The sequence below is a fragment of the Mesocricetus auratus genome, unplaced genomic scaffold (genome assembly GCF_017639785.1).
Source record: "Mesocricetus auratus isolate SY011 unplaced genomic scaffold, BCM_Maur_2.0 Super-Scaffold_100676, whole genome shotgun sequence".
In the NCBI taxonomy this organism is placed as follows: domain Eukaryota; kingdom Metazoa; phylum Chordata; class Mammalia; order Rodentia; family Cricetidae; genus Mesocricetus; species Mesocricetus auratus.
Window position 1 is genome coordinate 39363798 of NW_024429266.1, and position 22272 is coordinate 39386069.

The window sequence follows — 22272 nt, forward strand, 5'->3', positions numbered from 1 at the left end:
TCTCCTCTCTGAAGAGGCAATCCTAAAATCATTTCATAGACAGCTGAGACTGGAGACCAGATAAAGCCCACTTTCACCATGAACACCCAGAGATCCACTTCCAAAGCTGTTCACAGAAGGGATGAGTGTCTGGACTGGAGATCCGGTCCCACCCCTGTGGACACTCTACAAGATAGAGCTCCCTTCTGATACTTCCTGGTCAGAAATCCAAGGGCGTGTCTAGAAATGCTGCTTTGGGTTTCTTGTCCTGAGTTGCCTGTGCATAATCCAGTTGGGTTGGTCAATCACCCAGTGAAGGCACCACCCCTTATGAAAGCTGATTTGCCTTAAGCCATGCTAAAGAGATGGGAGGAATAATTAGTCCTTTAATGAGATAATGTGCCCTTCCCAGAATTCCTGCCTTCTGTACAGCACCACAGTCAGCTGTGTAAGTGTGCCTGCTTTCAAGTTCCTTTTCTTCTATCTCTTGAAGCATGCCTAACACTTTAGGCTTCATTCTTTCTCTAAAGCTCCCCTCTCCACCATCTGGCTGCTTGTCTGTCATGAGGCTGACCTCCATGTTGGCTTAAATCAAACAGCATAGCTTTTCCTCTTTCCTTTGAAAAATCATCCTCCAAGCAGCTGCTAAGATTTGCAGCTTGTCTGCCCTGGGTTTTTCTTTTAAACTCTAATTAAATTGTCAAAGAAAGAAAGGGGGAGAGGAAGGGAGGGAGGGTGGGAGGGAGGGAGGGAGTCAGAAGAAGGGAGGGAGGAGGAGGGAGGGAGGAGGAGGGAGGGAAGGAGGGAAGGAGGGAGGTGGAGGGAGACAGAGGAAGGGAGGGAGGGAAAGAAAACCTTAAAAATAGGACTACCATATGATCCTGCTATACCTCTCCTGGGTATATATCTGAAGGAATCAAAGTTGGCAGAGAAAAGTAAAAGCTTTGTACTCATATTTACTGCAGCACTATTTACAATGGCCAAGCTATAGAATCAGCCTGGGTGTTCAAAAATGAACAGTAAAGAAAATCTTCAGTCACAAAGATTTAATTTATGCTGCGTGGTAGTTTGAGTAACAATGACTGGCCCCCCATAGGCTCATATGTTTGAATGATTAATCATCAGGGTGTGGCACTATTTGAGAAAGACTGGAGACTGTGACCTTGTTAGAGTAGGTGTCATCTTCTTGGAGGAAGTATGCCACTGGGGATGGGCCTTTATGTTTCAAAAGCCCTTGCCAGATCCATTGTCTCTTTCTCCCTGCTGCCTGGGGATCAGGATGTTCAACTCTCACCTATTTCTCTGTCTGTGCAATTCCATATTCCCCACCATGGGGATGATGGACTAAGCCTCAGAAACTGTAATCAAAGCCCTTAATTAACTTTAACAAGAGCTGCCTTAGACATGCTGTCTCTTCACAGAACAGTGACTGAGGCATGCTGTTTAGAAACAGGGGTCGTATGTTTTCTATCGCATGTGGATATCAGCTGTGCAGAGGGAGCAGAAGAGGACCCTGAAAGTAAAAAGGAGACTATTATGGACACAGAGAGGAAAGAGGGAGAAGGGATAGGAGAGATGGAGTAAACATGATCCTGTATATGCACATGAAAATGTCATGATGAAGCCCATTATTCTGTGCAATTAATATGCACAAATAAAACAAAAAAATTAACTGAGAAAACTAGCATGTACAGAACTCTATAAACAAAAATTGCAAAAAAAAATTCTTCCTCAAATGCATAAGAAACATTTCCAAAAACTGTCCATGTTTTAGGACAAAAAGAATACTTCAATAAATTTTAGAGTAGGTACTACCATATATATACTGAATCAAAAATACAATAAAAAATTGCAAAGTGAAAACACTGCTGAATCCTTCAAAATGGGAAAAATGTGTCTCATATTACAAACACCAATCAACTTCATATAGTCAAACAAATTTCAATTTTAGTAATAAAAACTTGAAATTATTGCTAACATATTAAGGAGACGCTCTTAAAATAGGAATGTGACATTATATACTAAAAAGAACCTAAAGGGAAAGCACAAGCCATAACTGGAGGAAGACACACAGAAGACAGCACACCACTCATGAATAAAGACAGCTTGACAATTTTAAAAATCACACTCTAACCCAAAAGCATATGATTTTTTTTAACTTTGTACACTTCTTTTTTTGTTTTGTTTTTTTTTAAGATTTATTTATTTATTACATATGCAGTGTTCTGCCTACATGCCAGAAGAGGGCACCAGATTGAATTGTAGATGGTTGTGAGCCACCATGTGGTTGCTGGGATTGAACTCAGGACCTCTGGAAGAGCAGTCAGTGCTCTTAACCTCTGAGCCATCTCTCCAGCCCCAAAAGCATATGATTTTAACACAAGAGAACAGGGCTGGGGATGTAGCTCAATGGTAGATCATTTGCCTAAGTAGGGTGAGGACTTGGGTTTGATTTCCTCAAACAAACAAACAAAACCTACATAGAATGTTGTTTTGATCACATTAGCAAAATCCCTGAAAACAACTTAAGTGTCCATAAGCTGGTCTATTATTGTAGCATTCAAAAGCTGTGAGTTGTCACACAGCAATAAGGATGAGTCTTAGTAAAACAGTGTTAAGTGAAAAAGTGTCAAAGGTACACACAGTGTGTTATTCTTTAATGAAGCTAAGACAAAACAAAAATACTTTTTAGGATAAATGAAAAATTTTATTAACAGAAAAGCAAAACAACAATCAATATAAAAATAATGGCTTCTTCACTTGGGAGGGAGGAGAATCAAGGACCACATGTCACCCGACTGTGTCCAGAGATTACTCTTATGGGTGCTCCTTAGAGAGTACTTATTACTAAAAAGGACTAATTAAGATGGTTGTACCTGGACCAGCGATCATGTCACATCAGGAATTACAATGAATCCTGGATGATTATATTTTTTTTAACATAAAGTGGACTAAAGATGATTTAAGATCTTTTAAAAAATCAAGAAAAATTGCAGAATTATGAAGTTCATGAACCATTTAAACAAAACTTAGAAAAACTTGTACAATAATAAATATAAGCATTACATTTATTTTATTTGCCAGATTAATAATTTTATTTATTTATTTAAGTGCAGGTTAATTACTTTTTATACACAAACAAGATAAGCCTGGGTGTATCAACCACTCCAGGGTAGGTCTCAAATGTTCAGGAGTAGCTGACCAACAAATAATGGACTACACAGCTTTTATGTACTTTTATTTGGTTACAGGTTTTTTCTTTCTTTCTTTTTGGGTGCTGTTGTATTTTGTTTTCTAGCTTTTGTTGTAGTCTTGGATTTTTGGTTTGTTTTTTGAGAAAGAACTTAAAGTTGGGCGAGTAGGGAGGAGAGAGGATCTAGAAGAACTTGGGGAAAGAGAAGAATATGATCAAAATTATAATTGTTTTTAATAATAAAAATACAAACAGAGAAGAAAATTATTCAAGTTCAACAGTGTAAAGATAGATACACATTACACATGTATGTGTGACATAGGAATAGCAATGGCATGTTTGTATGTGGGTGCATACCTCCATAACTGCTTCCTGCCCACCTGTCTTTGGGGTCTAGAAGATTAACAATGCAGATCCTGCTAGCTCTTGGCTACAGACTACTTATGTAGCATGTCTATGACAGCAATCATTTACAGCTCTCAGGAGAGTTTATGAGACGCATCTCCGCTTTCACAGCTCCCGGGAGCTCTCCAGACATGAGACCCTGGCACTACTCTCTACTCTTTAGAATATTACAATGTGTACATTTTGTATAAATTGTGTTATTAAATATTCTTCGCAATGAAAAAAGAAAAGGTCATCTGAATGAGGTAACCAGACTTGAATACATCAAATGAAACTATGGTTTGTGTTCATTCAGATGCGGATGTTAGCTACCAAGCTTTCCAGAGCAGGCTATGACCCATATAGCCACGGTGTTGGGCACAGACTAAGGGCCTGGGTGAAGAAAGGGGAAAGGGAGTAGATAGTTATGGATGAGTGGAAGATGCAGGATGCTGAAATGGAAGGATCAGATGGAGAGAGGGACAGAATAGGGAGATAACGCAGGAATACAGGAAAGAACAAAAGAGGAAAACTTATATACTATTAAATATAAACATTATTCTAATTGTCATGGATTGATAATTACATAATTTTTATTGATTTAAATATAGGTAATTACTTTTATTTATACACAAGGTAAGCCTTTTAGAAAACAGAAACATAAGAGATAACTTCTTTAAGAACATTTCAGAATATTTCCATTCTTCGGTGCTTGTCTTAAAGGGGAGTTTTAAAACATAAAATATTCTTCATATGATACCATATTTTATTCGCTCATAACATTGTTATGCTTCTTTCCCTAATTCCAATTAACTTTAAAAACTTACTACCGCAATACTTAGAATATGTTATTATCACGTAATTCTGTTTTCCAGTATTGCCAGTAAATATGTGATGAGTATCTTTGGAAAAAAATTCCCTGTGGTTCATACTATTTCCTTAGGCTAGATTCCAGAAGTCAAGTTATTAAACAGAAGAACTAATACCATCTCAGTGACATCTCACAGGAAGTATGAAGTGCGCATACCCAGGACGGTCCTCGGGACTCCAAGTTAACTCATTAACCTTCATGGTGACTCTGCAGTTGCACTAATGCCTCATCTTACAGACATGGATTCAGAGACAAACACAAGTTACATAATTTGTTCAAGATCACACAGCTTAAATTCCAACAGTAAGACTTCAGGGTCTATGTTCCACTGCATGTCTAGAGGTAGAACATACACACAGAGGCAGAGAGGGGAGACTGTAATAACATTAGTAAACATATCCTCTAAACTGTGAAGTGATCCCTGAGTCCTCAAAGAAATCTATTCCTGTGTCTCATTTCTCCCTGCGCATGCTAACACTATATGACCAGTGCATGAAACAATGCTACGTCGGTTATTTCACAAAGGAAAACGCTATATTTACCAACCATCCTGAGGATGTGAAGGTCTAGGTTTAAAGCCCAGCTGCATACCTTTGCGCACCCAGTCTCCAGTGTGAATATTGATAGTCACGCCTACTAAATTGCTACTCCGTTGTCTTTTTTCCCAGAGAAAATCAAGAGCTTTTCTTGCATATTCCTACAATTAAAAAACAAAAGCATACTTGACGAACTTTGTCTCTGGCAAAGAAGGCGAAATCTATAAATCAAAGATTCATAGAATCCTTTAAGATTCTAAACTCTAAAATTCTTAAGATAATCACGTATAAATTTCCTTAAAATCTTGCCTTGGCTCTTTTTCAGCCACTTCAGATTAAGAGACTTCACTTGGAGAATTTCCACGGCATTTACCCTTGTAACATGGCTCACATCCATACATGGATTATTATATTAACTGACATAATTAAATGCACTTGTCATAACAATTATTACCAACTAAGTGCAAAGTGGGAATCTCCTAAGGTACTCTCACTTAACAAACTTGAAGAAAACTCACAGCTGATGTGCTATCTTTGAAAGCCATTGCAAATTATTTTAAGTGACTCATAATTTTATTAGTGAAAAATTAGCAAATCAACTAGGCTACTGAGGACTTATTTGTATATTAATGTGCATATACATATAAAACACACGTATGTATATATAAAATTATAATCTTATGACCACTTGTTTAATTTATTTTTACCCACTGGATATTAAATTGAAATTATTTCTTATCAAATTCTTAGCTTTGGATAAAAAGATGTTATAAATAGAATAGCAAATGATTTCTACTGGTAAAACTCTAAATTAATTTTAGGGCATGAACTTACCAAGTATTACAAGCAAAAAAATCATTAAACCTAACTTGTTACTTTGTAGGCTTGGCAACAGAATGTGCAAATCATCTACAATCTTACTGCAAATGATGCATTATAATTATATTTTAACAAACTAGACCACAACTATGACTAAGTGGTGAATTTTCAAATCTGAAAAGCATGATACTGATTATATTTCCCTATTTCTATGTTATGCTTTAAAAAAGGAACAGTAAAATTACAGATTTAAACAAAGCTTAAAATTGAATTATAGGACCCTAATACAAGAACTCTGATTTCTTGTATATTGGTCTCCATATATCAGGGTCATCAAAGTTTTTCTGACAAGGGACAGACAGAAAATAGTTGAGGCATTGTGGGTCATACTGCTATTTATTGGTCGGTCACAATTTCTCATATAGTGGAGAGACACAGAAATAAGTGAGTGAGCGTAGCTGTGGTTTCACATCATTTTTAAAAGAAAATTGACTGCAGCTCAAAGCCTGCGACAATGATGTTCTGCCAAAGGCATACTAGAAGGTTTTTAAAGTCATGGGTTTTTTTCCCCAACAGATTTATAGAAAAACAGAATAGGCAATGGAAAGAGTAAAGAGATGGACTCTAAACCCAACTCCAATTGTTGACCCATGGACTGCAGACTTGCTAACTGAGGCTCATTTTTGCCTATAAATGCATCAATATTTCAGATTAACAATTTACTATTTAATTAAATATATTAAACATCTAATTAATATATATTAAAACATATGTACAAGTACCTATACTGTTTAATGAAGGAAAGCTACCGACAATAAGGTATATTTTAAAATTTAAAGTTAAAATATTAATCAATCACAGCTGATAAATCTGTCCTCAAGCCATATGAATGTACAGGCATCCGTTTACACCCAGACAAGCACAGCACAGGGTCTCCTTGCTGACTCTGTTCACACCCTTAGCCAGTATCTGCAATGGTGCTATGTGTTCCCTACTTCTTCTCTCTCCATGTGACCATCTTATGACTTAAAAAAAACCACCTAAGTCACACATCTAAGAAAGTGGGCATTTAAGTAACACTTGCATTCCAATGATAATTAAATTACAGCAAATAGTTACATTAGATTTTTTAAAATATAAGACAGAACTAGACCCCAATAAAATATCTGGGGTGATACAGGTTTTTTGGATCATAGCTTATACACAAAAATTTCACTATAAGTTCAAATTATTTGTGAAGGTTTCAGAAATACAACCAACCATTTGGAAGTCTAACAAATAAAATACAAATACATGGACATTTTTGCTACCTAGAATTCATCAAATTTGCATAATGTAGTTAAACAATCTTCCAAGAAGAAAGCTAAAATTTTATTTTATGGTCTGTAAACAAAAGGCAAACTTACATTTAATACAGCTGCTTCACAATGCCTGTAACACTAAAATTTGATTAAAAGTACATTAAAGCAACAGTAATGCTACGATGGTGAGTCCTAATTCTCAGCTAAAGGAAACAAACAGAAAGTTAGCTCTTCCTAAACCCCAGATGAAAGCCATGAAAGCAAACCTCAAATATTGTTGCTCCTGTGAAACGACTCAATGCAGCAAACTCTAGGATCAAGGTCCCCGCACAGGCTGTACAGGTGTCTGTCTCAGTTCCCGTCCGGGCTTCTGGCTTTCTGATGCCAAACTTTAAATTAATCTACACACAATGAGAATGTTACCATGAGTAACTACCAAGAGACAAATCATCAATCACTGTCAAACAAGACTATCAGATTATGAAAATAATTATTGAAGTGAATGAACACTGAACTCAACCTGAGGCTCTCTATAGCTTTCCAATGAACATCTAGGAAAATAAATTCTGAGCATACAGAATTCATGGGGTAAATAAGTTCTCATTTATTTTCCTTCTTGATGATGTAATAATGCAATATCATTATAACAATATAATAGTTAAAAGGGTAGCTCAGCTTTAGGAGAAATTAAGTTTGACAACTTATGAAACAAGTACAATGTTAAACAGTTCGTAGAGAAAAACTTGACTATAATGGTATATATTTAGAAGAGATTAAAATTTTGTTTATAGGCTTTCATAAATAATTTATTCTTTGACAATTTCATACACGTATATAATACATTTGCCACAGTCATTACTCCACCCTGATTCTCTTTCCCCCATGAAGTCCTCTTCCCACTATCATTCTTTTATTACATTCATTATTATTGTCTGTGGAGGGACATATGTGCATGCCACATCATGCATGTGGCAGTCATAAGACAACTTGGGGGAGTCAGATCTCTCCTTCCACCAAGTGGATCCTGGGGATCAAACTCAGGTTGTCAGGCTTAATGACAGGAGCCTTTATGAGCACCGAATCATCTCACTACTCGCTATCATGTCTTTTCATTTTTGTTCTGTGACTCACTGAGTTTAACTAGGATTTCCTCCATGAGTACAGAACTATCCAGTGGAGCACGGGGAACTCCCCCGTGGCTACAACACTGAGGACATTGACTCCCCACCTCCAGTCCCCTAATCAACATTTATTATCTACTATATGGTAGATATTATAATAAGATACAAAGAAATATATCTTTGCCTTCAAGGAGCTTAAAAGCCAAACAGAATAAATAGGATAGGTATGAAAATAGAGAATTAATAATAATGGAAAGTCACAAATAAGTGCAAAAAAATCAAGGATAATATTTTAAAAAAATGCTAAAACCAAGGAGATTAAAACATCCCTGGGATGGGTGTAACTGCAAATTAAGAAAGGTGGCTGATCAGAACATGGGCCCTAAAAGAGAACCTATTACTGCCACTTTCCTAGACCAGTATAACTCCCAACTGCATTCTAAGTGCTTATCCTTACCCCACAAACAAGCACAGCTCTCACTCTCATCACAGAAGCTCTTTCTGCAGCAGATGGAGACCACACAGCAACCACAACTGGTCAAAATGGGCCGTGGGGTGCCCAGACCCAGCTGATGAATCTACAACACAACCCCTACAGCAAAGGTTCAGGGAACATCGCCAAAGAGGGGCTGGAAAGACTGGAAGAGCCAGAAGACGAGGAAGTCTGCTGTGAGACAGAGTCTTCTATATATGACAGGGAGGGAAGCTACACCCCTGAAATCTCAAAAATGCAGCTGCCTAAACAAGACCCACACATCTGCTGACATTCCAACACAGACTCAAAAAGTCCCACAAGGCCACACCCCTAGTTGGAGAAGAGCAGCTGAGGGAAGTTATTCAATCCCAGTGGTCAGCCCTAAACAAATACACGTACGAACAACACTAAATGGACTCAACAGGCTCGCTCTCTCTATGCAAGAATAACTTAAGAGGTCACGAATTTGAGAGGGTGTTGATGGCCATTAGAGGAGCTGCAGAGAGAGAGGTAGAAATGATGTAAAAACAGTACTCAGGTGTGAAATTCTCAAAAAAATTAAGAAAAAGATTAGCTGGGCATTGGTCCTTAGTCCCAGCATTCTGCAGGCAGAGGCAGGTGGATCTCTGTGAGTTCAAAGTCAGCCTGGTCTACAGGTCTAGTTTCAGAACAGCCAGAGCTACACAGAGAAACCCTGTCTCAGGAAGAAAAAGATAATTAAGTCCAGGTCATAATCAAACAATAATATTTAGCTAAGAATTAGCTTTAAAGATTTAATTAACTTTGAATAAATGGTATTACAAAGTATGGATTAGGTTTATACATGAGTTTTTAATATGACCATGACGGCCACTGCACTCAGGAACTCACAGCAGCTATAGTCACCTGAACAAGACTGGGCCTGTCAAAATTTCATCATGCGGATGTTGACAGGTCCACACTCCAGTAAACAATCTCCTACCCACACTCATAGAAACAACCTTAATTAAACCTGGTGGGACATGCATGCATGAGTGTCACAATTTCACTTGTTGAGAAAAAGAAATATTTCAGCAGAAGAGATGGGGGAGTAGAGAAGGAAATTGGGATGAAAATGACAAAATTTCATTATATACATGTATGAAATTATCAAAGAAAAAATCATTACAGGCTGAGATGGAGCTGGGGTACAGCACTTGTCTAGATACAGGAGGCCCTACAGAAAGAAAAGGGGGTAAAGACCATGATATACTAAAATTGTGGAGAAATCAATGGACATGACCTCTGGTTTGAAAAGCACCTACCTGGGTCATGCTGCTGAATTTACCCAGTCAACAATGACTTCCTAACTACAGAAAATGAGTCCAGCTTGATTTAAACTCTCAGAGAAGCTATGCCAGGCAGTAGAGGTGGTAAGCTTAAAAGAATGCAATAAAAAAGTCCCTAGGGCTTGTGAGAGCACTATCTACTGCTGTGGGTGGAAAAGTAGTTTCACTGGGGTCTAGGAGAGCAGTCGTTTGAATGAGAATAGCCCCATAGGCTCACATTTGAATACTTGGCCCTCATTTGGAGGCACTATCTGGGAAGGATTAGGAGGATGGCCTTGTTGGAGAAGGCATGTCACAGGGCTGACTTATGAAGAGTCAAAACCTCCTGCCATCCCAGTGTGCTCTCTGCTGCCTGCCTGCAGTTTGGGACTGAGCTCTTGGTGTTCCTGCTGTCTATCATGCCATCACTCAGACATCACGGACTTTAACCCTTTGAAGCCATAAGCCTAACTAAACCCTTTCTTTTATGTGACCCTGGCCCTGGTGTTTTGTACAATAGAAAAGTAACTAAGGATTATTAGGGAACACTAGACAGTCTACTGCTAAGCTATAAAGATTTCTCAATGTTAAGGAACAGTGGAGCAGGGAAAATGCAACAGTTTTGAATACAATTCAATAAAAATATGTTTAAGTAATACTATTTTTACAAGTGCTCTGAATAATACATCTGAGAAAAGAATACCCACATTAAAATATAGCAGCTTATGAATGAAATTAAATGTTTTAATAGCACAGCATCAAAATGAAAGGGAAAGTGACAGACCTGTGTCTGACTTGGACAAATGGGACAGAAGTGGTGTTAATACAGAATGAGGTTGGTCAGGAGAAAGTTCACTCCATCCTTAGTGGCTTCCCTCCCCTCTGCTTTAAAGATAAAATTTTCTGGGAGGACAGAACAATCCATAGCTCCCTTGACCGACTCTACTGCCAGGTCTCCTTAGAACCAGCAAAGAAGGAACCCCAGAGCAAGTGACCCACACCGCAGCCTCCTCCTCCTTAATCTGCCCCACGACAGGCCGTGAGGGTCACACCCAGACACAGCCCTCCTTCTTTTCTTAGGATTTATCGCACTGCCCACTGCACGGTGCCTGCTCCTGGATCTGAACACCGTCCTTCTCACCAGCTCCACCTCCTCCTCAGCCTCGCCGCCTAGGAGAGAGTACCACTTCCTACTCTCACAGCACTTCAGCACCAACAACTCTGGCCCACACTGCAGTCTGCCTCCTCCTGCAGCATCGTCTAGACTGACACACTAACGCTGAGGAAAGCTTATGCTAATCTAATGTTCACGCAGCTCAACTCTAAGCTAGCCAACACATCAGCATAACTTTGCTGCCAGCTTTTTCCAGGCTCACGTGGGAGAGGAACACCTCTGATCACAAGCATTCAGCCTGTAAACAACAAAGAAGTGTCAACAGAGTCCCATTTGTTCATAGTCACTTACTCGGGGATAAGGAAGGCCGCTGGTAGTGTTGAAAGCAGGTAAGAGTTTGTAGCCCAGCTGCTTTGCCATTTGGAGAAGTTCATCATTATACCACTGCATGTACTCGCCTTTTTCTTTCAGCATGATCGCCAGTGAGTGTCCACCTAAAAGACCCCTAGGATCACAGAGACAAAACATTACGCTTATTTACAAACTATACACAAAAGGGTGTGAACACCTGTCCCCTACAATTTGTAAACATAAGGAACGGCTACAGAATAAGGTAATTCTTTTTTACTGACTACACATTTTATGACAAACTATTATAATTACATAGCCAACATATTAAGAACAACAATATAACAAACCAACATTAGAGGTTAGAAAGAAGGCTCAGATCAGAGTTCAAATTCCAAAACACACTTAGGAGAAGCAGAGAACTGACTCCTTCCTACAAGCTGATCTGCATGCTCCTCCCCCCAAATATAGAAGCTATCATAAAGTACTTGACATTCTTAAGTATCTTTTTTTTTTTTAGTTACTCAAGATTTCTGGTTTTATTCCAGAATTTCACTGTTATGAGGCCAATTGTTGCAGCTTAAAATCTTCTTTATAGAACAAACTATATATATAAGGATGGAAAATGGCACAATCTTACTGAAAATCACAATTGCATATACATGAAACAAAGTCAAAAATCAATATACTTGTGAATTTAATATGTGTCGTGTGTTTAAATTCTTCAATCACAACTTAAGATACTTGCCCACCTACCCTCGCTGTGCCTAGCAGCTCAGTCACCTGCAAATCTCTATCTGGAGGTAGCTATCGATGCTACAGCATCACCAAGGATATTAGATTTGAAGCCTTTCAGCTCAAAGCTAACTTTTCACTTTGCCCAGGTACACACCAATGACCCAATACACAGCAATTTCTTATTACCAGTTGGTCACCGAAATCATCAGAACATACAACAACTGATACATTCTTAAGTATCTTACATTCTCTTAAACCAGAGAACATCCTAGACATCACATGTATTTTAACAAATGGGCTAAATGTTTTTAAAATGAATTTAAAGTTTTAATTTTATCAACATGAAATAACTGACTCTCATTATAATGTTTATAAATTAAAAACAGCTTTTACCTCATTAAAAGAATTAATAATCTTCAAGATGCTATCAAGGACTTCTTACATTTAATTGAAGAGTAACTCATTGCATGGAGAAGGGACAGAGAATTGCAAAAGCTATTAAACATAAACTTACCTACCATTGGGATGAATTAAGTTTATAATCTCACACTTTTAACCCTCAAGGGCATTTCTGACTGTCTGAGGAGCAAGCCTGTTAACTGACTCTCATCTGGCTTCTCTGCAGAGGTTCCTGGCTAACACTGGCCAATGCAGCCTCCTGGAAACCTCTGATGTAACTAGCAGGAAATGTATTCAACCTTTAATTCCTTCCCGGTCAGGGACCACCTGTGGTCTGAGTCTCTCCAAATACTGTGTGCGTTGCAGCATAATCCAAGATCATCCCCATGGCTGTTTCACAACACCCCAAATTTTATCTTTTTCACAGGGGAAGGTATTGAGACAGGGTCTACTCTAGGCTGGCATGGGACTTACTATGTGGTCAGGCTGATCTTAAAACTTCTTACTCCTGCCATACTTTCCAAGGGCCAGGATCACAAGCCTGAGCCACCATACCTGGAGTCCAAATTTTAACCTTTTTTTCTTTTTGTAAAATTTTATGTTTTGGAGTGTTTCAACTGCATGAATGTCTGTTCACCACATGCATGTAGCACCCTCAGAGGCCAGAAGAGGGCATCAGATCCCCTGTGACTAGACTTCCATTGGTAGTGAGTGGCCACTTGGGAGCTGGGAATTGCACCTGAATTTTCTGTAAGAGTAGCTAGTGCTCTTACCTGATGAGGCATCTCTCCAGCCCACCCGCACCCCAAATTTTATCTTTTACACAGAAACTTCTTTACTACCTTCAGGAAATAATAAGCCTGAAGCTTTCCCACCATTGCATACTTACCCTAGAACTCTGATGTTTGTTTCAAAGACTGACACAACTACATCATTATCTAAGTTGACATCTCTTAAAACTTTTCTCACTGCATCTTCAAATTCCTTAGTTTTGTTTAATACCTATGAGAAGAAAAGAACGAGATAAAAATCTTTTCTACCAAGTCAGGAAAAAAAATTATACTATGAATGAGATTAAAATCAATGTCAGCATACTTTACAATGTAGAAAAAATGATCCATACAAAATAGTACGTCCCTTAAGTATATTATAAAAATGTGATAATGTCTGAAACTGAAAAGTTGAGTACATCTTTCCACACTGACATGCTTTCAGGGCTGTAAAAGACCCATCAAAGGAATTCAGGCTGGACTCAATACAAGCTGACCATCTCTAAACCCAAAATCTGAATCCAAAATGCATCAATCTACAATTTTTAGGTTTTGAATATCTTGCTGGCACCATTCAAAATATTACAGATTTCAAGTATCTTAAGTATTCAAGCATTTTTGGATTGTTGGACTAGGAATGCCCAGGCTGTAAAGCCTATGACACATTCCAAAATACAAACTTCTAGAACCAAGTGATTCAGGTAAAAAGATTCTTCTTAATAGTTAGATGACGGGGAGGGATATATAGAGAACTTTTTCTTTTCCTACTTCTAGTTCTTCTTCCTCAAATATTTGTATACATGCATATATTGTCCACGGTCTACAGCTAGAGCCACGAGGTGCACTTGACGGGGATCTGACTTCTAAATCAGAACAAAGTAAACAGTCACCCTGCTCGTTGAGCACCATCTTAGAAACTAAGCTCTCTTGGGCTGTGAGATGGCTCAGTGGGTAAAGGCACCCACTGCCAACCCTGAGTGCCTGAATTTAATCCCTGAGACCATACGATAGAAGGAGAGAACCAACTCCTGCAAGTTGTACCACATAATGTGGTGCCTGCACCCACATACATACACACAAAATAAACAAATACATAAATATGTAACATAAGGAGTTGTCTACTCCAGAAGAAAGTACTGTCTCTACCTGACTGAGCCTAAGCCTCCACCCTATGGATGGATGTCCCACCTGCAAAAGAAGCAATGTAGTATATGGTAAAGGACAGGTCCTGGCTTGAGTTCTGATTCTTTTACTTCAGTCACGTGTGATTCAAATCAAGTTACTTCCAACTCTGAGCATATTCCTTCATCCATAAAGGAAGGAGGACTATTCTACAGAGCTGTTTTCTTGAATGTGATCATGAGTGTAAAGTGCTTGAACCAGACTGTCTGACTTAAGTGCTGACTGCCAAATGTTTAATATCATTGCTATTATAATCATGCGAGCCCAAACTCGTGACTCAACGGAAGCCTCAGTAGTTCTTGGAAGGAGCTCAATGAAAAGGGGTCACTGCCATTACAAAGGCAGCTTTCATTTTTCCATCTAGTAACATAGTTAAATGTGATTTAGATATTAGATGCAGTAGAAGTTTGTCTTTGACTGTTCAATCTTTGTGTTTGACAATACTTTGCAGTAATTTTTGAAATCTGATCTGATCCTAATAAGTATGAGAAATTCCCTAACTCAGGTAAAATTTAGGGCAGCCTGAAGCCAAAGTCAATGGGAACTCTTCTAATTTATGGCTATACTTCCCTCCTGAGGAACCCAGGAGCTTCTCCAAACACACACCGCAGGAGCACCAATGCCAAACTTCCAAAAAGAGGTTATCATTGCCCATGACTAGCTACATAATTAATTCTAACAGACTCACCACTTTATCTGTCTCTTTACCTTCTACTAAGTAACAAAAGGTGTTTCTAGGCCTCTACTTTCCCTCCATTGCTTCTAATCTGTTTCCATAACTATTGTCTTTTCAGAGTGCACCGTCTTCAGATGTAAAGGTGCAATGTTTTAGTGCCTGATTCTATGACAAAAAGTCAAACTAGTATTTTGAACATTTAAATTTAAAAATCAAACTATGGCAAGAGAAACTGACTTAACATATTATGCCACAAACAATAAAGATGGTTGGATTCTGTACACTAATCACTATAAGTGATATGCTCTGTTAGTATTTTCAAATGGCTAAATCACAAATTAAAAAAAAAACAATTTAAAAGGCAAATTTAATTAGCAATACTAATACTTGCATTGATAAAAACATACAAGATAATATCCCCACTCTAAAAGCAGGAAAACTTTTGAAAGTACTTTTCTCCAATTCTGTTTAAAATCAAAAGAAAATACTTGAGATAATGACTAAAAGTTCAAAATGAATTTGCTCATTTCCAATGCTATGGTGATCTGTACTTACTTTGGCTATTCCTACTTGAAAAGACTGAAATTAAATATTTTGTAAAGTAGTATTTCATTTATTGAGTGTGTATGCCTGTGTTTGTATGTAGGCACACATATGCCACAGTGTCCATGTCCAGGTCAGAGGACAATCTGCGTAAGTCCATTCTCTCCTTCCACCATGTGGGCCCTGCTAGTCAGGTTGTCCTGCTTGGTGAAAAACGCACCTCCTGAGTCATCTCACAAGCCCTTGATAACTTGTATTTCTAACTAGATCCCAAATAATGCTGTTATTACTAGTCCAGCATAGTCTCATCTTACCTTGAGTACTAATGCAAAACTCTTTAAAAAAGATATAATACCTTCATAATAATTTGTGGCTACCCAATAAGAGAAGTTGACAGATTTCTAAATGTAGGGACATCATGCAATGTAGAGACACCTTATCTCTTTTGAGGATATTTTATAAAACAATAATGATAACTAAAGTGCACAGTCGTGAAAATGAATTAAGACTTTAGAGAGAAATGAAAGGGAATGTGCTATCTGAAGGAATGAGGAAGAAATGCCAGCTCTCCTCTAGTGTTGTCACTCACTGTCCTTCCCTCCCCTCCCCTCCTAAAGAAGCCCTATGCCTCACTCAGCATGTTACACATAAATCACATCCCTCAGTCTCCTAGGTGACAGTTGAACCTTCCTGGAGACTGTACCGCTCCAGAACATACACTTATGTCTGCCAGGATGTTTTGTGTATCTTCTCTCTCTCTTCCCCTATGATACACAAAAACACCAGGGACCACTAAATCAAAAAATATAACATCTAACAGTATCTTTTTCATAGTTGTGAAAATGTAGTTTGTATTTTCTATTCATTTTTGCTAAGTGAAGTTGTGACTTTCAAAACACTAGCACAAAAAGAAAGATCTAAGCAATCCATTTTCAGCATGTCTATATTAACATCAGAGGGAAGTAGGACTAACCCTCACCAGAACAATCACAGGGCAGTAATCTGAGTGGGTATTTGTCTCTTTGAATGTCAGAGGTGCTTGCTAAGCTGCTATCACAGTGAGCTTTCTATTTCAAAATTAAGAATGTGCCAAAGGGGAAAATATAGAAAAGCTATCAGGAAGTAAAACTTCCTGCTACTTGAAAGATGTTTTTATCTTGTTTTATTTTTAATATTAATCAGCACTTGGAATAGTAACTTAAAGTACAGGATTAGCCCCTAAAGAAGACCCTCAAAGATGAAATGGTCTTAATGGCCTGACGGTAAAAACACTAGAAAGCCAGCATTCCAGAATCCTGGCATCTGGACCACAATCTGGCCCCTCTACCACCACAAACAACTCGAAAACTAATACTAATTAGCATAATCTCTATAGTATATGGTTGAAAAGGAGAGCCAAAAGTCCTGCTGGGAAAAACAATGTTTGCTTATGAGCACAGCATAAAAACTTTCAGCATCACGAGGCATACGATCATGGAACAAGAAGAGCAAAGCATTCTTCTAAATTACTTTCTTTCAAAAGCTTCAACCTCCTTACCCAAAGGTAGGGAGCCATGGGAGCTGACATCTTGATAAATTATTTAGTATCTCCACTATGCTACATGTAGCATTTGACAATAATTTGACATAACTCAACAATGTTATGTATTATGTAAATAAAGTTCAAGCTTTATCCAGAAGCAAAGATTTGAACATCTTAAATGCTTTCGGCTTCCATTCTATACACAGTAAGCTGATTATATTTATATTACTTGAATGTGAATATCATGAAAGCTATAAAACAAGTAATTCCAAGAAAAATGGAACTTACCACAAGAGTATCCAAAGAATCGATCAGTGTTAGGGAAAACCTAGGAAACAAATGTAACAAGATATATATATATAAAACACTAGAACTTAAAATGCTTCATCCATGACTGTGTAAGCAGAATTATCTACGCCCTATTGCAATTTCTAGTAAGCAGCTCCTCCATGTATCTACAGTGTAATGTGATCTATAAAATAGCCCAACAATCTGAAACATCCTAGTATCTTTGAGGATTCATTGAAACTTCATCGGCTCCTTTTAAAACAACAAAAAAACATTAAAGCTCAATGCTAGGGGTCCAATCCCATCATTATGAATAAATTAGTAATTAGCAATAATATATCACATGTATTTACAGCAGCACTTTAGAACATGATGATGCCCTCATGTACATTTTAAAGACTACATCAAAGTTACATGGTTTTTTAACGTTACACCCAGCTTAATGAGCTAACTTTTCTCAGATATAAGAAGTTACTTGTTTAGAATACGAAACAATAAAAGACCTTAATATAACACTTAAAGCAGATTTTCTTTTTCTTTCTTTTTTAAGGCATTCTTTAAAATCTGCTCAACTGTGCTAGCGAGAGGGCTCAATAGGTAAAAGTGCTTCAATTCCCAGGACCACATGGTCAATGAAGAGAACTGACTCCCGCAAATTGTCCTCTGACATCCACATGTGTAAACATGCACAAACAATAAACAAATGAAAAAGAAAAGAACTTAAAGTTGGCAAGGCCCCAGAAATGAGGCTGTGAATTTTCTCTCCAAGTGGGACTTGGCTACTCTGAAAAGTCATGCTATACTTTGTGCTCATACTCACTTTCCCAAGGCATCATCTACATCACCCCGGCTTGGCTCCTGGCCTCTGACACGGCCTCTACAGGTTAAAGGCATGAGTTCATCGGCTGGGTAAGCATGTTCCTGCAGAAAAACCTTAATAAGTCACTAAAGAAAGTGAGAGAAAGCAGACGCCATTTAGAGAATAGGATTGGTACTTAAAAGGTGGACTATCTACACAATTTATGGACAATTTAAACTTTAATGCATGCTTGACGTATTAAAATTTCTTTTAAAAACCGATAATCTGACTTCCCTCCTTGAATCTCACTCCCTAAAAGTTAGCACCATTAAGACCAGTTTTCAGCCTTTCAGATTTATTCATGTATTAAATACAGTCAAATATATGAATGTGTATCATTTAAAACACTTCTTTTTGAGATGGGGTCTCACTATGTAGCCTAGGCTGGCCTGTTACCCACAATTCTCCTGCCTTAGCCTTCTGAGAACTGGTATTACAAGTACATACTGCCCTGCCCAGATAAGAGCTGGGACTTGAACAAAACTCAGATCAGTTTAGTGGATCTTGGGAACACAGTCCTTTGTCCTGGTAATGAACAGTAGCAGGGATATTCCAGTTTCTCATACATATAATGGACACGCATTGCTTTGTGCACCAATCCAGGGCCTGAGGCATACGAGGCAAGCAAGCACTGTACTAGTGACTGACATACATCCAGAGACTGTATTCACAAATAGGTGCTTACTATCATCTATACTCACTGGTCTCAAGCTTGTTTTATATTTTACTCAAAATACAAGGTACCCTGTGGTGGTTTGAATAAGAACGGTCCCCATAGGCTCATATATTTGAATGTTTGGTCCCCAATTAGTGAAATTGTTTGGGAAAGATTAGGAGCTATGGCCTTGTTGGAGGAGGTGTGTGTCACTGAGGTGTGATGATAATGGACTAACCCTCTGAAACTGTAAGCAAGTCCCTAAGTAACTCCACCACCCCAGCATGTTGGAATGTTTTAGAAATACTTTAATAACAAAGTCAAATTATAACTCATATTTATTGAGTACTTATTTTCTACCCTCTATTCTATACATCAAAGAGTTTAATTATTTCAACAATCCTCTGAATGAGATTCAATTGTCTTTACTTCACAGGGAAAACTAGGCCCCAGGAAATCAAGTAAGGCTAGGTTGAAAAACTAACATGATGAATTCAGAACTCAAAGCCTGGCCACCTGACTCTAAAGTCCATACTCTTATACCCACGCCCAGCTCCTCAGAAGGCTGCATAGTTCAGATACATTTATTTACTTTGGTATGGATGAACATGAAGAATGATCTAAAAACATCCGTAGACATGTTCACCTTTCATACATGTGCTACTTCTGTGGATCACTTAACAATAGATACGAATCAAGGAGATTTTTGCCAATCAGCTCGTTTTTTAAAAAGTCTCAAATTCCACTAAAAAGGATACACACCTTTTTACATCAACCACTTGGGAAAAATGCCTGTTTATACTGCTTCTTTTTCCAATGGCTACTTCTATTGCCAAGAGACTCAATAAATATCTGACTGTTATATACAAACAAGTAAGTATCTTTTATCCTTTCTTTGTTTAGTTTTTAATTTTTGTTTGTAGTGTTTTCACTATAAGCTTTAAGTATCATCTCTTCCTTCATGGTTTCTGGTTTCCAAGAATTCTGCACCAGGCTACTCTAGGCCCTAGAAATGTCACATGCATGCATGCATACATACACACACACATACACACACACATACACACACACATACACACACACACACACACACACACACACACACACACACCATAGACACTACAATTAAGTGTTACTCTATCTGGAATCTATTTTGTTTCTAATGTTTAACACTATTGTTCTCCCAAAGGCCAATTTTCTAAAGTCTACTTTTTAAAGAATTCATTCTTTCCCAATTATATGAAATATTGGCCATATTACTGATGTAACTTAAGAAACTCCTTATGTCATAAGGGCTAAAGATGTCACAGAGAAAGTAATCCTGCAAAGGAAATTCTAGACATATTTCATGATACTTAAGGAGCAAAGTATCAAATGCCTGCTGTTCATCCAGAATTAGAAAGGAACGCAACACCTCCCCATGTCTGGGAAGGCGCCTGTCCTGCATTTTAAGAAACCAAGTCCTGCCTGAGTATCTCCAGGAAGCTTTTCATAAAAACAGCAAAGGCCTTATTTTTACTACTTTATATTTTTATCCATAACTACCAGACAACTTTGATAAAGACTGTGTGCCTGGTGTTCCTTGGTCTCTGTTTTTCTTCTACTACATATTGTGAGTTTGGAGTGAAGGTTACTGAGTTGTAGGAGAGGCATACTGAGACTCAGACACACAAGTGGGAATATTTCTGCTGGACTTTAAGAATTAAGAACTATATGAGCACTAGGCAGTGGTGGCACACGTCTTTAATCCCAAAACTTGGAAGAGGCAGGAGGATCTCTTTGAGTTTGAGGCCAGACTGGTCTACAGATCTATTTCCAGGACAGTCAGGCTATTACACAGAGAAATCCTATCTTTAAAAAAAAAAAAGAAAAGAAAAGAAAGGGGAACTATATGGGCAATTAAGTCACACAGCACACACATCAGACTACTCCTAGAAACTTTGCATAGAAATACCAAGTGAGAGCAAAAAGACTGCAGAACTGTATTTTCAACTTTCTGAAGGAAAGAAAACATGGCTTTCTTAAGCATGCCAGGCTGTTCAGAAGTTCTCCAAGTTAAGGAAGGGAGGAGACAACCTAGCAGAGAAACAGAACACCTCTGAGGCTTTCAAACCCAAACAACCAAAAGGAGACTCAAAATCAAAACACAGGAATGAAGAAACTGAGGAACCAAATCAAACTCAGGAGAGAGGAGCAGAAAATGGCATGGCTCTACTCCGCTTGAGTAGATCTAACACTGACCCCTGGGAACTGTTCCCAGACCACAATGCAAATGTTATGAACCTTCAATGCTCTTTGCCAAGAGTCTCAACTTTGGGAGATGGAGAGATGAGATGGGTCAGCAGTTAAAAAGCACTTGCTGTTTGTCTTGGTTAGTTTTTTATAAACATGACACAAGCTAGAGTCATTTGGCATGAAGGATTCTCAAATGAGTAAATGTCTCCAGAAGATTTGCCTGTAGGCAAGTCTGTAGTGCAATATCTTGATTACTGATTTGGTATGAGTAGGCCCAGCTCACCCATGGGCACATGGTCCTGGATGGTATAAGAAAGCAGGCTGAGCGAGCCATGAGAAAACAAGCCAGTAAATAGCACTCCTCTGTGGCTTCTGCGTTAGTTCCTACCTCCAGTTCCTGCCCTGACTTCACTGAATGATAGACTACTCTCTTACAATTAAATAAATCCTTTCCTCTACAAATTGCTCCTGATCATAGTGGGTTTTTGTTTGGTTTGTTGACTGGTTGGTTGGTTTTTTGAGACAGGGTTTCTCTGTGCAGCTTTGGCTGTCCTGGAACTCTCTCTGTAGACCAGGCTGCCCTCAAACTCACAGAGATCTGCCTGCCTCTTTCTCCCGAGTGCTGGGATTAAAGGTGTGCACTACAACCACCCAGCTCAATCATAGTGTTTTATCACAGCAAGAGAACTGGACTAAATGACTGCTCTTCCAGAGGGCCCAGGTTCAGTTCTTAGTATTTAGAAGGTGGCTCACCGCGGCCTTTAACACCAGCTTCAGGGATGTGATACTGTCTTCTGGCCTCCGAGGACACTGCATGTACATGGTAAACTTAAATACATGCAGAAAAAAAAACTTATACACATGAAAATTATAAATCTTTTTTAAAATTCTCAATTTTTCTGTACCCTTGAGTGCATGGTTACAGTCAATGCTGTACTTCTTAGCCTACTTTTTAGAAAATTGAATGTTCCATAATGA

At 38.3% G+C, this 22272-nt stretch overlaps 1 protein-coding gene across 8 annotated transcripts in view; it reads right to left on the reverse strand.

Moving 5' to 3' along the window:
- Positions 1 to 22272, reverse strand: part of Edem3 (ER degradation enhancing alpha-mannosidase like protein 3) — a 60852-nt gene that overhangs the window by 27508 nt on the left and 11072 nt on the right. For all 8 annotated transcript variants that reach the window (XM_040737419.1, XM_005071275.4, XM_040737418.1 and 5 more), the window contains exons 3-8: positions 18366 to 18466; positions 17546 to 17585; positions 13454 to 13566; positions 11431 to 11584; positions 7350 to 7484; positions 5019 to 5124 (exon numbers count right to left, since the gene is read on the reverse strand). In XM_040737419.1, coding sequence (XP_040593353.1) covers positions 5019 to 5124; positions 7350 to 7484; positions 11431 to 11584; positions 13454 to 13566; positions 17546 to 17585; positions 18366 to 18466 — 649 coding nt within the window. The remainder of the gene's footprint in view (positions 1 to 5018; positions 5125 to 7349; positions 7485 to 11430; positions 11585 to 13453; positions 13567 to 17545; positions 17586 to 18365; positions 18467 to 22272) is intronic.